This window comes from Rhopilema esculentum, chromosome 14, assembly GCF_057945365.1.
Source record: "Rhopilema esculentum isolate cy_ngs chromosome 14, ASM5794536v1, whole genome shotgun sequence".
Classification (NCBI taxonomy): domain Eukaryota; kingdom Metazoa; phylum Cnidaria; class Scyphozoa; order Rhizostomeae; family Rhizostomatidae; genus Rhopilema; species Rhopilema esculentum.
In genome coordinates, this window is record NC_142828.1 from 6,115,562 (window position 1) to 6,132,034 (window position 16,473).

At 35.6% G+C, this 16,473-nt stretch overlaps 2 protein-coding genes across 4 annotated transcripts; one reads left to right on the plus strand and one right to left on the minus strand.

Moving 5' to 3' along the window:
* On the plus strand, nt 1-11,816 carry LOC135696099 (DAZ protein 1). Of its 2 annotated transcripts, none has more exons than XM_089112543.1 (8): nt 1-140; nt 1,356-1,424; nt 3,646-3,737; nt 4,114-4,168; nt 4,468-4,524; nt 4,894-5,133; nt 9,054-9,101; nt 10,059-11,816. In XM_089112543.1, the coding sequence occupies exons 1-8, from the start codon at nt 138-140 to the stop codon at nt 10,074-10,076; spliced, it is 582 nt and encodes a 193-aa protein (XP_088968669.1). In that variant the 5' UTR covers nt 1-137; the 3' UTR covers nt 10,077-11,816. The 2 variants fall into 2 exon arrangements, with proteins under 2 accessions (XP_088968669.1, XP_065071450.1); XM_065215378.2 differs by having other exon boundaries at nt 10,312-11,816.
* On the minus strand, nt 8,210-13,856 carry LOC135696098 (3'-5' exoribonuclease 1). 2 transcript variants are annotated; one of them, XM_065215375.2, is made up of 5 exons: nt 13,528-13,856; nt 12,920-13,130; nt 12,438-12,521; nt 12,100-12,206; nt 8,210-9,717 (listed from the first exon to the last, which is right to left on the minus strand). In XM_065215375.2, exons 1-5 carry the CDS (start codon nt 13,797-13,799, stop codon nt 9,444-9,446), a joined length of 948 nt encoding a protein of 315 aa, XP_065071447.1. In that variant the 5' UTR covers nt 13,800-13,856; the 3' UTR covers nt 8,210-9,443. The 2 variants fall into 2 exon arrangements, with proteins under 2 accessions (XP_065071447.1, XP_088968668.1); XM_089112542.1 differs by having other exon boundaries at nt 13,640-13,842.
* Nucleotides 13,857-16,473: the final 2,617 nt, after the last annotated feature.

A 16,473-nucleotide genomic window follows, 5' to 3' on the forward strand; every position in this document is an offset into this window, starting at 1 on the left:
CCCATTGAGAAGTTAATTTGAATGACATCCTCTGTCGCCTCACAAGTCTTTGCAGTTGCTCTCCGTGACAGAAATCATCCGTAGAAGAGTAGAAGGTAGTCGTTGCCTCGAAGATTATAGTCGATATTCAGATCAAAATGGTGAGTAGAGTTTTTCTCTGCTTTTTGATATCAGTTTAAGGACTGTTATGTCTCTCATTAACTTTTACTGCGATGAGCCATTATAAAGTGCCCACGTGAGCATTCATGCTGCCTTAACTTTGAATTGCTTTACAAACATTTACGTTAGTTTCGTAAGTCCAAGTTATTTATTCACGGTTTGTGTATTTATGTTACAGTATGTAAACGAGGGATGCCTTTGCGGGATCTTAATCAAAATGTTTGATTCATGCATTAAGCTTGTCACGTTGCGTTACGTATGTGCTGTATCCAGAAATATATTTGCCACCTGTGTAGGCTGTTTCCTTCCTCCGACATTACGGTTCCTACGCTATCGAACATGGTTGAAATCTTCACCATCATTAACATCTCAGAGTGAATCTTATTTGAATAAACGTTGTGTATTCATAAATTATGCTATTATTTGTTCTCTTTCAGCAGATTAAACAATCTCGCCATACTTTGCCGGGTTGAGTTGTGTTAGCCAAAGTTTTGTTGATCTTGGCCCATTTTTAAATGCCTTCACACAGGCAACTATACTGCAGAAGTTTTTTCAAGTGTTTTTTGCTGTCTTTTCCATTTCATGTAGGAATGTACCTTGATGACGATTGACGCCCACCTTGCGTATAATTTATTGTTCTCGTGTAACGCGATTTGACTAGATGCAGAAAGACCCTTGCATAATTTTAACAGACACCCAATACAATCGGATTCAAGGAACGGCTTTTACATTACCTAAGTTAATGTTTGACAAGATCATGCACGGTTAAGTTAGTTCTCAACCGAGCACAACAAATCTTCTTTACAACAGACAGTTTTACTTCCAAGGATATTGCAATTGGATGAAGTATCTTCTACCTTCATTCATTCAGCCGTGCAGATCATTTTACAATTAACTCGAGCTCCTTTTTGGTAACTAATTGGATGAGATTTACCACAGTTTACAGTCTGCCGCTTGTCTCTTACATGACTTAGGCAGTGGCAATGAAAGAAACCTAAATTGGAGATGAAATTTAACAGTGTTGATTTCTAAGCCCTTTTCAGATTTAAATGGTTAAATTGTGATGTTTCTGCTGGTCGACTAAGTGATTGTCCACTGAACCTAAATTTATTCATCAAAATTTTGTAAACAAATAAATTATGATGTCCCATCCCAATTCTGGTCGTTTTTGTCAGATTCTTAATGTTTTCATTTAGGATCATTCCACATACATTTATGGTGTCAGGTATCCAAATAGAGTGTTCGTTGGCGGATTGCCACGTGAGGTAAGAGCCAATATTTCATCATTCGATTTGCTTTTTAATTCGGTAGAATAGCCATTCTCGAGGACCTGATTTCTCTCATTCAAAGCTACCGCCTGGAATTTACCTGTCGTCATAGAATTGTTTCATTAGAGTGCCAATTAAACCTCGTCACGTGTGAAGGATGCTTGTTGTCAGCAATCCTCCGTTGAGCCGGAGGACTTTTGTTATTCGTGTCGCATCATTTACTATGGTAGCATGAACCCTCGAACCAGTCTAAGGTTTTCATTTCTCAGGAAGACATTTTAAAAACAAGCTTTCATTTTTTTCAGGCCATTTTAAAATTTTGTACCACCAAAAGATTGTGTTCATTTCTTTTTATTAGATGCCTTACTCTATATTAAAGTGCTCTACTTTTTAAAATGTCCTATATGTTTTTCAACATTCCCCAATTACCCCCCCCCCTCCACTCAATTATACCTGCCACACATGGGTGAAGTACTATGAAAAGAACAGTACACTGGCGCCTCTACGAAAAATGTCCTGAAACCAAAAGCAAAGGTGCAAACGGACAATTTCCGGGATTAGCAAAAGGGCTTAGCCCCCTATTAGGCCCCTTTACCCCCAGCTTTAAATTTCTGTATTCACTCCAATTATTCTGGAATCAAATTAAACAAGCCAATAATTTTTTATAATATAGTAATGAAAATGGCTGGATGAGCAGACATATCGAGTCACGTGGCTGCTCGATATGTACAATCCAAACAGAGCGTAGTAGATGTGTTGAAGTGCATATGACGTCATCAAAGCATTTGTTATCGTTTTTAACTTGGAGCAAATATTCTGAATAAGAATCCTGCTCCTGTTTATCTTGAAGGTGACTTGTAAAATGCCTAAAGACGTAAACGTCTCAGTGCTTATCATGACAATGAAGCCTGTTGCATTGACTTCTGTTGAAGAATTCGAAAAGAATTGTGTTTTGCTGATGCAATTTTTTCCAAAGTTAATTAAGGTACTCTTGCGAATAATCTCTTGGCCATTGAGAGTCGAGCAAGTCATTAGCCCTAATTTGCACTTGATATTGATTCTCATCGGTATTGATTCTGCAATCGACTTGAGAATCCAATCACCATTAGATCAAGAATTTTCCGTTGTCGTCAGTAAACATAGAATACAACCCTTTCTAATGCGATTTGCCTGTGTTTTATATAACCTATACAGATAACAAAGATTTGATATGTATTAATTACAGATTACGTGAAACTAAATGTATTTTGATTATTTTTTGTTTTATTCTTTAGTTTGTGTGTTTATTATAGAACAAAGTCTATTTCCCGTCCATTGTTCGCCTGATCTTTTGCCCGTCTCTGGCATTCATCAAGCGAGTCCTAAATTGAATGTTGAATTTGAACAAAACGGGCTTAAGAATGAATTGTGTTTTCTAAGAAAAATGTTTTTGCAATTTTTTCTACAAGTAGTGGTTGAAGATAACTACTAAGACGATGATTAAGACGATAAGTGTGTACAAGAAAAATACAAAGCACTCGAAAATTGGATTTCCAGATGTAATTTGCGCCTATGTTTTCTTCTCAGAGATGGTCATCAAAATCTGTACTCTGTACATGTGTGCAGGGTCCTTCACCAGGGATCAGTTTCATGTGTAGAAAAGCTCCTATTCGCATTTAAATTTGTAAAAAATGCGCGGAGCGTAAAAATGTCAAAGACGAATGTGGCGAATTTTGGACTGCTTTTTAGGATGTTGTTTGCCGAAATTTCTCCTTTTTATGTGTCCTTGTTTTCCCAGCGAAAATTAATTAGTGACAAGATAATCTTTGCTGTTCTCAAAGATTTTTTGGGAGAGACTTGAATATCTCTAGCAAGCTGGTAGCGAGTTGGTCACCATGGTAATAAGTTGAAATTGAATAATTTGGTATTTGTCCAGACGTTTTCCTCACCAACAGGAACGGTTTAGCGAGGGGGTGTGACACCCCCTATATTTCTTTGTTCTTGTGTTCTTCAGTAAGTTTTGCTTCCTTCCATTCTGTAAAAACATTAAATTAAGCAAAATCATTTTATGGGTTGCTCTTCAAGGCAAAAAAAATTGAACCATTGCAAATTTCACTTTCTAAGTGTACATGCAAATTGCAGACACAAATCCAGAAAAAGCTACGTAATGTTAGTGCTAGGTAGTTTTAATTTTGAGGAAACCAAGATAATTTTTGAAGTTTTCCCTGATTATTTTCAGACAACTGCAACTGATCTGGCCAGTTTTTTCAGTAAATTTGGTCGAGTAACAGAGTCAAAAGTTATTTTGAACGAGGATGGCACATCTAAGGGGTGAGTAATCTTATTCCTATTTTTTCTTAGTTTATCAAATGCAGTTAATAAGATAACTAAGGCACTGTACAGACTGACTAGTTGATTAGGAAGTTTACTGGAATATTCGAAAAGTGGTTTCTGAACAAGCTCAAACAGCAAAAAAATAAATTGTGGACCTGTTGTTTTCCTGTCTACATATTTAAAATTCTTGCATCTTGCTACCCATTTCTCGAATATGTTTACTTAGAATCTATAGTGCTATCAGCTTTTGATATAGTATCAATAATATGTTTATATTAAGAAGCTACTATCGGTCTTTTGAGCAGCAACAATTAAGCAGCTTTTTCAACTGTAATGATGAATTGTTGGTTATACAGTTTTTACTTTCTTGCAGCTATGGATTCATAACTTTTGCCACTTCAGAGGATGTTGCTGGTGTGTTTGGACAGGTTTGTTAGATTATAGTATTTAGAAGCCATTCTCTTAGGTTATTTTCATCAGAACTAAAAAAGCATTTAAATGATAATCATCATTACAAGTATGATGATGATTGACAAAAAACCACTGGCTAACAGTGATGTGTCAGGCCAGTCCAGAAAATAGGTAGACCCTCTACATCCCCATGACCACTGGAAAGCAAAGACAGTAAATTAAGAAATAGCATTTTAAGTGGTAAAAATCATCTTTGGAAAGATATTGTGTTTTCTCACTTCTTGAACAAGGGTTTATGTTATTGTTTTATTTTCAGGGTGTGATATTTTATAAACAGAAGAAACTTAATCTTGGCCCTGCAATTAGAAAACAGGTATGAAAATACATCGAAAGCTTCCCGGAATGAAATAATTTGTTTATTTAAAAAAACATTTTGACTCTTTTCCTTGTACTGGCAGCTCTATTTAGTCAAGGCTATTAAAAGGAAGTTCCAGTCCTAGAGTCATTCAGAAAATCAGAATCTTCATTAGACCCTGAAGAGGCTTGTCGACACTCCAAAAGAAAATCTTTTGTCATCTTGTCGCTTAGAACTTAGAAGATGCCCTTCTGTTCTTTTGAATCAAGGAGATCTTTTCTAAGTTTAATATTTCATTCATTGCAATAAAACAGTTCTTGGCTACAGCCAACTTTGTGCGACTGCTATAACAGCTAAATGGTTAATTCCGCAAAAAACTTTTTTCAGGCACCAGAAACACCAGGGGAACCAATCTACATGTTAAATTTACCAGCACAAACTCAAATATCTGGATCCCCACCACCCAAAATGCAGCCTAGTCCTCCAGCATTGCCTCCTCCTTGTCGCCAAAATTCACGAAGTCCTACATTAGCAGCATTGCCTGCACCTCCAGCAAATGCCCGGAATCTTCCAATCCCACAAGCAGCACTAACGTTTCCACAGCACTGCTACCAATCAATATCAATGGTAAGTGTTTAAACTAAAAGTTGTTTACAAAATAAAATGGGAGGCTTCATCTCCTTTTTAACATTTTTATACCTTAGTTTTGCCTGTAGAACAAGCCCAGCAAAAACGGTCCTGTCCACACCCTTTTACGCCACTGACCACACCCAAATTTCATCATGAAACAAAACTTTGTTGTGTTATCTTATTTTTGCATGAATTTGTGTCGTTTTAAATCAATATGATAGAATGAGCAGCAAAATACCCATAATCAATAATTCCTTAAAAAAGTTAGTTTATTAAAATTTGAGCTTTTTCACTTTCCTCTTAGAATGTTAGGGTATTCACTGAATACCTTCAATACCACTTGTGATAATAAACACCTTGACAGGATGTCACCCTCTTAATGGATAGCGAAGAGTGATAAACACCTCAACAAGATAAATATATAGGTCAAAATGACCCAATTTTCCCCATTCTTTTTTCCAAGACTATTCAAATTTCCAAGACCACTTTAAGTGACCAATTCAACTCTAAGTTAGGCACTTCCTCCTATTTAGAATCTGCCCCTCAAAGTCATGATCCACCTGGTATCTCCAAGTCATGATATTATCCATTTATTGCTTTCTACTATTAAAATATGCAAACTACAAAGTTATTTTACCTTTTTATTTACCTTTATACCTTATTCAGATGCTTTGAACGATCAAATTTGGTAAGCAAGAAGGTCACTAGTCTAGTGTTTTTTTTAAAATACGTCCCCTCTTTTCTTTGCCCCTCCTCCTGTAAAAGTTCCCCTCTCAAATGGGAAGAATTTAATTAGCTACCTGGAGCTTTAATTTGAATTTCATGGTAACAATTTTTTGTGATATTTCTCTTAATGGAATGGCCCAGTGCCTTAAAACTGATGTGTCATAACATCTAGTCTTGCAACAAAAACAAGTATACATACAAGTTGGTCATTGTGTTCACTTAAAAGCCAAATCACAGCCACTTATTTTCCCACACTAATGGGTTTGCGGAAACAATGCCCTAATGTCAGCAGTTATGTGTTAGGGAAGCAATGAATGGAATCAAATATTTTAGGGCATGTCGATTATCCGTCATTGTTTCCGTTAATGATCCTTTATTTGTTGGCTTTCAATAAAGGCTCCTTCCATATAACTGTGAAAAGTGTCTGGGATGATTGTGTAATGGCCTTCTTGATCATCAAACACAAAAACAAATCCAGTGTGGATGGCTAGAGCTTAAGGTTTTCCTTAGATTCTGGTCAAAAATGTTTAGTGCTGTTTAGCAAATGTTTGGTTGTTTTGCCACCAATTAAACATTTTCTGTGCTAGTGCAGGCGCCTTGGCTGTGGGAATCCAAGGTTTTCCAGGGTTTTTCTTGGTTTTTCCTGTCTCTACGTGACACAAAATCTCTAAAATGCTTTCATGAAACATTTGCTTCATCTCCATGTGGGCTTCTGTGTCTTCATCAACAGGCAACTTTGTTATCAATATGCTAAAAATGTTTTCTTTCCCCTTCTTCTATCAAATTCTTATTTTTACCCACTTTTGCGTTTTAAGTATTTTATGCTAACATACAACAAAACAAACAGAAAGCAAATTCCTATGCAAAGTCCCCTACAACCCCACAGCGGCCTACACAGGTCACAGTTCAAAAACTTTCAGAAAAGTTTAATGAAAAGTTTATTCATGTTTTGCCACCCTCGCTAAACTTTGCTCAACTTCACTAAACATATGTCTAGTAAAATGTTTAGTCATTTTGCCAAATTTCCGAAATTTCCCAACGAATTTGTCGTTTTTAGGAGTTTGTGTTCCCAAGCCGCTATGCTGAGGGACAGGAGATTCATAAGGCAGCCCAAGTAGACATAGAATGCACTCATTCTTCGTGCATCAAAACGGGGAATGAATTTTGCTGATTTTAGTATTAAATTTTTAAAAGATTTATTGAATACCAAAGTGTTCAAGAGATAATCTTTAGATTGAAAAACAGCAGACATAAATGCAGGGTTCACTAAAGGAGATTTCAACATAACATTAAGCAAAAGACATGATCAGTAGGAAGGTCTTATTCTATTATACTTTTGTCAATTGAATGAAAAATAGGTTCCTGAATTCCATTTTTCTTCAATGAAAAGAAATTTGACATAGATTATAAACAACTTTAACAACCAATTAGATCTACAATTTCATATTCATCTTTTGTGACATTTTGTGTTTATAAAAGTGCTTCTTACTACCTTTCAATAACTTTAAGAGCTAAAATCCCTAAAAAATTGATAAAATGCAATGAATGTTGCCTTTAAGGGGGATTGTGACTCTCCCAGCCTTAATGTCTACTTTGCCTAAGAAACCAGAAACTAATATTGAGCTTATGTTCCTCATGAAAAATGCCAATGCATGATCTCAAATTACAACTTCACTTTGGTCATTGCTCTTTAACTAAATTGTATGGCTTTATTGAGATCATTTTAACCAAATAAAGTTAGAAGACCTGTGAGGGATTTGACTTTTCTTAGTGAGTTTCCACCCAAGTCATTTATGACAATCAATATCTTATAAAATTATACCAATACGAGATTGCCGTAAGGTCTTGCACCAGCATAATGCAAACAAAAAGGAAGATTAAAATAATTGTTGTTAATTGAAGGAAAATTTCTCAGAACAAGGCTATAAATCAAGACAGTGAATTCTCTCGTGTCTTTTGACAAATGCACATACTTGAATAGGGGAGGTTGGTAGGTGTTTAGTATACATGCATTCTACCAAACCTGTTTCAAAGGGTTTGTCTCAATAGCTACTTCCAACAGCTCAGGGGAGTCCACATTAAATTTATGTTAATATGTCTGAGCTGAATTAAAGTTCAGGGGTTAGGGGGAAAAGGAAAGCATGTGTTCCTTCCTTTTCAATGCAAGTCTGTCTACACAAAGCCTGATTTCACCCAAAAATAGAGCCAAAGCCACCCTGCCTTAAAATCATGATTGCGTTTTATTTTAGTTATTGATAAAGAATTTCAATAAAAGATCCAATATTCCCAGGTGCTCCACCCAAATTTGGGGTTTCAAAAAGAGATTCAGAAAAACTTGACAATGAGATTGAAAGTTTTGTTATAATCACATTTTTTCATTAGCAAATTTAACAGCTATAAGATATAAGATATTAAAGCATTGATATTATAGGCAGTGTGTCTCTACTAGTAGCATGCTTCAAGGGGGTTTATCTCTATCTATACCAATCAGCAAACAATCCTGGGAGTGCAACTACAGTCTGTAATTGCACACTGCCTTTGAAACCGCTCATATTTTATAGTGACAGGTAACATTTGTACCCTTTTATGTCAGGTAGAATGGGATTCTAATCTCAGATTTGAAAACATTTCACTTATGAACAATTTATTATTATCATAGAATAACAGCTGTTTTGTTCTACAAGGAGCTAGATAAATACCTATCCAAGTTTTGCCAAAAAAGTGGGACACTAGCTTCTATTTGCTGAAATGAAAGCCAAATGAAAGCCAAATTCACCATGCTTACATTTCACTGCGAAGCAGATAGCGGGCTACTTGTTTATAATATCTTGTGTTTCCTGTAATGATAATGCTGTACCCATAGAATTAGTCAAAGTACCATATTCCCAGATTCTAAGGTTTTCATTCTTCTCAACCTCTCAAAAAGGGTGTGAATAAGAAGCCTCCAAGCTGTCAAAATTTTATTGCAATTTTCATTGGTCTTTAGAATGAATGGTGTATAAAACTTCTAAACTAGAGATGATCCGTTTTTTGTAGATGTTGTTTAAAATCTTGTTTAAAATCAGTGTTGGCAGGGGGGGGGCATTTCTTCAGCCAAGAGGAAGTTTTAAGCAGGGGCATCAAGCTTGTTTTGAGGCATGCTGCCAAATGGCTTTACAATTCAATAAGATAATATTTTGTCATTCTCGCAGGTAGACATATATCCACAAGCTTTACCATTTGCACAAAATTTCCAATGGGTAAGTTTCTTCTGCTTTAGCTAATTACCTTGATAATGAGAGCAATCAGTCTTTCTCCTTTATCCAAAGTTTTTTTCACTAATTGGGTGCTTCTGTTATGTAGAAGATAGGTACCTGTATTATGTACAATGCTCTGCAGATATTTTTATGCCTATATAACAAACAAATCTGTAAACTTTGCAGAGACTGGTCATTTACGGATGCTGTGCCATTCTTGAAACAATAAAGCCAATAAATCTATTGTTTGGCTGCAATAGACAGCCTACTTTACCCTTTACCCAACATGTTGTAATGATTTGGTAATTATTTTTAACACCCAACAAGATATTCTTGCATAGCACCTTACAAAAATGTTTCATTAATTCGCAAGTCACATCCATCTTCCAATAGTTGGATGGCTATGCATGCTATGTTGAATGTGTCATCTATACCACTATGGGGCCTGCCCTGAAATTTCATGCCTAGATAATCCAGCATGCCCTCTAAGTTCACTTTGTCTGTTTTATAGTAGTTTCTAAAGTGTTTGCGGATATTTATCCACCTATTGGAGTAATATGGCATCTCCAATTTGCTCTGCTTGCATTGAACTTTTAGGAATTTCGCTATGTCCCATGGTCTGCAACAAAAAGTAGAGAATTTGTTTAAAAAAATACTGAACATGTTATCTTGCAGAGAAAGACTCTCTTCATTTAATCTAAGGGTGCTTGAACTAGACAAGAAATACAAACTAATTGTGTTTTCTTGTACTCTACCAAAATAAGTTTGATTGTCCAATCCAGTACTTTTTCTGTCCATTGTCTCATATTTTACATATCAAGCATCTAATTAGCAAAATTGACTATTCTTGTGAAGAGGAAAGGTTTATTTTCATAACTAGACAGTTGCTTTTGTCTGGACAGTTGCATGAAACTTTTGCAAGTCACTCTTAACTGTTACTGTTGTTGTTTTCTCTTCTAGTTTCCAACACTGGCTTGATGTTAATTATTCAGCATTTAAAAACTGAATTGATAACTGTGGTTCCATACTGAGTCAAAAAAGATGAGAGATTCAAGAAATAAGCAACAATGTTGCCATTTCTTTGCACAAGTTAAAAATTTGACTGTGATATATTATGGTCCTTCATTAGGAGCATATGGGCACTGGTTACTGCATATGCTTCTTCAGTCATAAATGTAACGCTAAAATAGCTTGTAAATTTATTTTATTTTAGATGTCTGTGACCAATTCAGAAATAATGGTGGGATCAACAACCCAAACTTTGAGGCAAGATTTTTGTACTTAATTTCAACTCGATTGAAACACATAGCAGAAAATGAAAAGAATTCTCATATATCTTAAACTATCCAAAATGATCTGTTTACAGAATTGAAGTACAATTTTGAGCTGTATAGTTAGTTAACTTGACGAATCTTTAAATTTGAGGGCCAATAATTGCCTGTTGTAAATTATATCAAACCACTTTTCTCAACATCAATTTCTTATAGATTCTGGGAAAAAACAAAAGCTGAAAGTGCTGATTTTATAAATTTTAATGAAACTGACAAAGTAATGTAGATAAACAATTGCTAAAGTTATTGGGAAAAATTTTAATCGATTTGAAGAGTAAAAGTATAAAAATTACAATATTAATGCTAGAAAAATTGGCCAAAACCTGAAGGCTGGGAATGTTTTTCCACCTAAAAAAGCTGATGATTGTGCCAAGCGTGTGTCCAAGTATCTGAACAAATGTTAATTGTTTGAGCTAATATGCCAGGCACTAATTACACCTATATCATCAGCTTCTTGATTTAGTTGCTCTTTCTTAGTTTTTAGTTTAGCAATAGTTTTCCATAATAGAATATAGTATTACTGGTAATCAATTGACTAATATTTTGGCAGCTTTTGATGTAAGCATGTAAAACAGTAAATTCATTACAATATGCATTGTAAAATTGTGTTCCTTTAAATATTAGAAAGAAAAACAGAGGTGTGTAGAAGCTGTTTGTCCAGCAGACATGTTACTGCTTTTTGGATTACAAAAATATTTATGGAAAATTTTTTAACATAAAGACTATTGTAGAACTACTTCAATTAGGAATACCTCAACCATGCTGGATGATTTTGTTAGGCTTGGTAGATTGACTCTAGCATATCAGTTTCAACAAGCAGTCATTGTTTTTTATTCTACGAACCTCTGTAACACTTTGGTTAACAAATTTTGTTATTTTTATGTAAGATTAAACTTAGTTAACCTTAACTTGGTTAGTAATGGGATCATAGCATAAATCATCAATAGAAAGACATTATCAGGAAAATTTAAAACCATAGTATGCTTTATATCAGAGTATACATGTTAGTTGCCTTTTCAAACAAAAACAGACCAATGCATGGATGTTTTGCCATAGCCAGCAAATTCTGTATATATTTTTACTCAATTTTCATGCATTGTATTTAAAGCCAGTGAGGGAACAAACCTTCAACAGTGAATACATTTGAAGAGCAAAATAAAAGTATTTTTGAATGCTCATCTTGAAAAGAAACACTATATGCTCAAAAGAAATGTTGCTAATGCCTTGGTTCCCAGCTATTTTGTTCCTTAATTATGCTCATTAATCTAAACTACCTTTAATCCTAATTATCCTTTAATTATTTCATTATTAGACTTTAATTTATATAGCAATGCATTTTTAATTAGTATTATAAAATTATTTTGTGATGGTATAGTACAACTTAAAATCATTTTGTTTTTGTCACTGAGTCAGTCTTTTTTACTTTCCTCTATATTGCAAAGAACTGTTAAATCAAGACACTGCTCGATTTTAAAAAATGTGTAAACTCCTCAGTTGGCTGTTCAATTATAGGGAGCACCAATGCTATTGGCCTGGACTTTTCCTTGCTTGATGTCAAGAAATGCCTCCATAGGTGCCACTTTTAGAGAGAGTATGTTACTGTAGCAATATTCTGAACAAGATGCAGAGGCTTAAAATGTTCATCAAATTAACATTCTTTAATAACTTACCCATCTGTTAAAATTGCAAATGTGCTGCCAGGTGCAATTGCTGTTTTGACCCATTCATCAAATCTTCTCAGAACTGTTGGGAATCTAGGTGCACTTTCAACCATAATCTGGAATATATGTGATGATGTAAGATGCAATGTGCGCAATAAAGTTTGTTTTTATTCTAAGTTTGAAACAACAATTAAGAGAGATGTTGTACCGAAACTCTCTCTGATAACTTTCACCATTTTCAATACCGTTACTTGGTGAGTTTGGGTAGGTAGCAATATTGGGCAATTTCTTCTCAAAATGGCAACATGAGCAGTTAAATTTATTCAAAATTTGTAAGACTTGAGTACCTGTGTTATGCCAGTGAGGTCTTTACAGAAGTTTGTCAGCTGACTGTTAATAGTTGGTCTGCAGTATGAATGGAACTGACAAACCTATGGAAGAAGAATCTTGTAAGATTTGATCAACACAAGCTGTAACGTTAGCTCTATATAAAAAATAGCAGTTGAATTTGATGTGATTTGCACCAAGCTATAGTTAGTTGATGAGTAGAATCAAAAATGATAATTTCAAGTGACTTGGGGATAATGGTTCCTAAAGCCCCGTGAGTTTCCAATCCACTGAATGATTATAATGAAGGGCTTAAATTATTTCTTTGTAAATTTTATGTTTGGTTTTGATAAAACCAAAACTTAACCAATGCGTTACAAATTAAACAAAAATTTCGAGCCATTTCCAGCTGTTGATTTTTCCTTGCATTCTTTGTGCAACCACTATGGAGGTATCCTTTCAAAATCTGAGAACATTTAAATAGAGATATACTTGAACATACTATTTGTCTTGTGTGAACATCAACCAAAACTGCTGGAAATTCGATTATTTCTTGTATAAAATTTGGAGGATTGTCTTTTTCACAGGTCGCTTCAAAATCTATAACAATGATAAAATCTATTGGATTTTGTGTCTGATTCATATTTGCTTCTCTCAGCTCTCTTGCTTTTAACCAGTTCTTGAGTCTTTTAGAGACTACTTCATGCGATCCCCTACAATAGATGCAAAATTTAAAGAAAAAATATTTCATGCAGCCGATCTTTTAGACAGATTACTCTTAGATTTTGACATATGCAAAGCAAAGCTCTAAACAAATTTTAGGAAAGGCCTAAGTAAGCTTTTCGTTATTCTAGAAAAGCTAAGAAGGGCGTTTTTCAATGTTGCCCCTTCTCGAAATTTTAGAGAAATAAAAACTTTGTTTCCAATCTTTAGTTATGATCCTGTGATCTGTGCTGCACAGTTTCACTATGCGTCTACTTGCGTCGGGATCTCTAGGAGCGATACAGGAATTCGTGTGGACGATACTTGGACATAAATTTTTGTGCACGGGGGTACTCTTCAGACAAGAGCAAGGGTGGTTTCAATCAGACAGGTGAGCCATTTAATTACCCTCCATTCAATCCACATTCTGCGAGTTTCCGACATATTTCCTCCGTTTCCATATGGTTCACCAGATTGTTGCATTTCGAAATTGTTTTATATACAGGATGAGTGAATTTACGTGGTTCCCTTTGAAGCGGCTGCACAGAATCGACTTTTGGACCGCCGTTGGTTTCGCATGTTTTAGCTTTACTGATGCTTTTGCTCTGACTTTCATTTTCAGAATCATCAGACTCGATTGAATCTTGCTTTGGCGCTCTCCAAGTATATTTTTCCGCCATTTCCCAATGTTTAGGTAATGCGCGCAATGCATTTTTCCTTGGAAGTCTATCACAGGGTATCAAGAGTGGCCTTTTCTGTTTTTCAACTTGTACCTTTCTAAAGAATCCGTTTTAAAGTTAAATGTATCTGCATCTTGGTGCGATAGATCCGATTCAGGTCTGCTATGCATATCCTTCGGGAACGTTTCGAATTGGCTTATTTGGACCTATTTGGAGTCGGTCGTGTTGTTTGCCAGTCCAGACAAATCCGAGAACAATTCAAAAACATAAGACAATCTCAGACCACGTGAAAATATATCTGTTTCTGCGGCATCGGAGCCCATGCAATCTAAAATGCCAAAGACTTAAAGCGTCCTATTTACCAAAGAATATCATGTATCAAAAGTTGTGTTATATATCTGGATTGGATTTCAGACTCTAAAATATCAGACTGACGTCATCACGTTTTCAAGATTGAGCGTCCCTGTAAATGTTATCAGAACTGAACAATGAACATTGCTGTATTTTGATTCAAGTAGTAACGAACTAAAATTTACAATCCGATCTAACTTCGATATGTGATGAATTCGATTGCATTTAGCGGGAAACTCTGAGTAGCAACTTATAATCCTCCTGTTCTACACGCTAAAAGAAGTGGCGCAGCGAGTGAATGACACCCCCCTAACAACAAGAAATCTTTTTGAAAAGGGCGTTTTCTGGCGTTCAAAAGGATGTACGCCCCCTGTTTTCCCTTAATCAACTTGCCTTGGCCCCCCAATCTTACCACCCTGGCTAGGCTACTGACTACAAGCATGTACCACACGACATCGTTCATTTTATGACAGACTGATTAAAAACCATTTTTTTTATCGATTCCCGGATATTTTATGGTCGAATCTTTTCTGCCCCGTATCCTAAGAGTTGTTTCAAATTGACCAATACAAATGTAAATTCTATTCTGCAAATTGGCAATTCCATAGAACGGAGTTGTACTTTAAATACACGTGCTTTGGTTTCCAATACTTCAGAACGCTCCAACTAAGAATGCAATGGCATTCGTTATCTCTTGTTTTGTCTTTTTATCTAATAGCGCTGTCACATTTGAAGCTTTGTAGTTAGACTCTATATGAAAGAGCATCTATTGGTCATAAAGTCAAGTTTCCGTTTATACTGTACATTACACGTGTGCTAAGCTTACTGTAATTTAGCATAGATCCTCTCAAAATTGTGAATGACCTTTGTAACTTTGAAATTGGCATTTCCTGTATGAACATCCATTTACCTTGTTTCAAGAAGCTATTTTCTGACAATCTCAAATATTGTTTTGAAATGTAAAGTATATGTTTCTGAGCAACATCCTGGACGCTTCATATGAAGATAATAACATTTCGATGAACTCTAGCATGGTGGCGTGGCATTTTCAAAAGTCACATCATCCACGTCTACAATCCTTTAGGGACATTGGACCTAGAGATACACTGTGTCTGACACAGGACGTCTGAAGGGGCCTTTCATATTATTACAAGCCTCTTTTCTTTAATTTTGGGTAAATTAACTGCTATGATTGGTATTATACTCAATGTAGCCATAAACTATGAACAATATTTGAAGCGGGGCGTAGTGCTATGGGGCTCAGAGGCTGAGCTATTTTCTATTGTTTCTAGCAACATTTTGTGCAAGAGCCCCCCTTGTTATTTTGATAGCACTTCACCACTGATTTGAAAGTGCGTTTTGTTGCCTTGAGTTGAAAAATATCTGGAGGGTTTAGTTAATGTAATCCTCATTTGGCTAAAGGTGTGGTGCAGACTCCCTAACATTTGATCCTTGCTTTTACCTTTTAAATAAATCTACCTATAGCCTATAGATACCTTACCTAACAGGTGTTTTTGTCTTGGGTCAAGGCTACAGCAAAGCTTTTCAAGTACCCACTGTCTCTAGCATATTTATGGTTTTTCATTTCCCCTTCGCTCTAATATAAGGCCAAGCATAGAAAAATCATTCACTATATCATCATATCGATTTCTCTCTTGAGCAAAAACCAATTTCCTTTATGAGTGCGAGATATTGGTTTTCAAGTCAAATGTAAAAAATAGTTGAGCATTTTCTGATTGACAAAAAAGGCAAATGTGCAAGCATGGATCAACTACACTCTGTGTGGGAAAAGCCAGACAAAACACCAACTACTCCCAGGCATATCTGTTGATAACAAATTTGAAGAATATGGTCAAGATATTCCCTCGATTTAAGACCCCCCTTTGTTACTTAAAGTCTGGGGAGGGGGCCTATTAAGTCTCACGTAGTGGAAAATGAAAAGTTTTTTGAGTACCTAAATCTGAACAATGATCTTGGGTGTACTTAAAACTTCGTGCGAGTTTCCCACAGATGGTAATTCTTTATCTAAACTTGACGAATTATTGGTAAAAAATGAAATATCTAATTGTTCAAAAAATTACTTGAAGAGTATTACTTCATCGAAAAGGTACCCTCATACGGTAAAATTTTAAGGATATACAGTGCCGTCGGAACGAAATTCATATTGGGGGGGGGGGCTGCCCATTGTTTTCCTTCTCATTCAGTACACTGTTATAAAGGAAACATACTACAGTTTGACAATTATTGGGAGGGCTCCAGCCCCCCCCCCAAGCCCTCCAGGTTCCGACAGGCCTGATATAACAAAACCCGGACAAAACGTCTG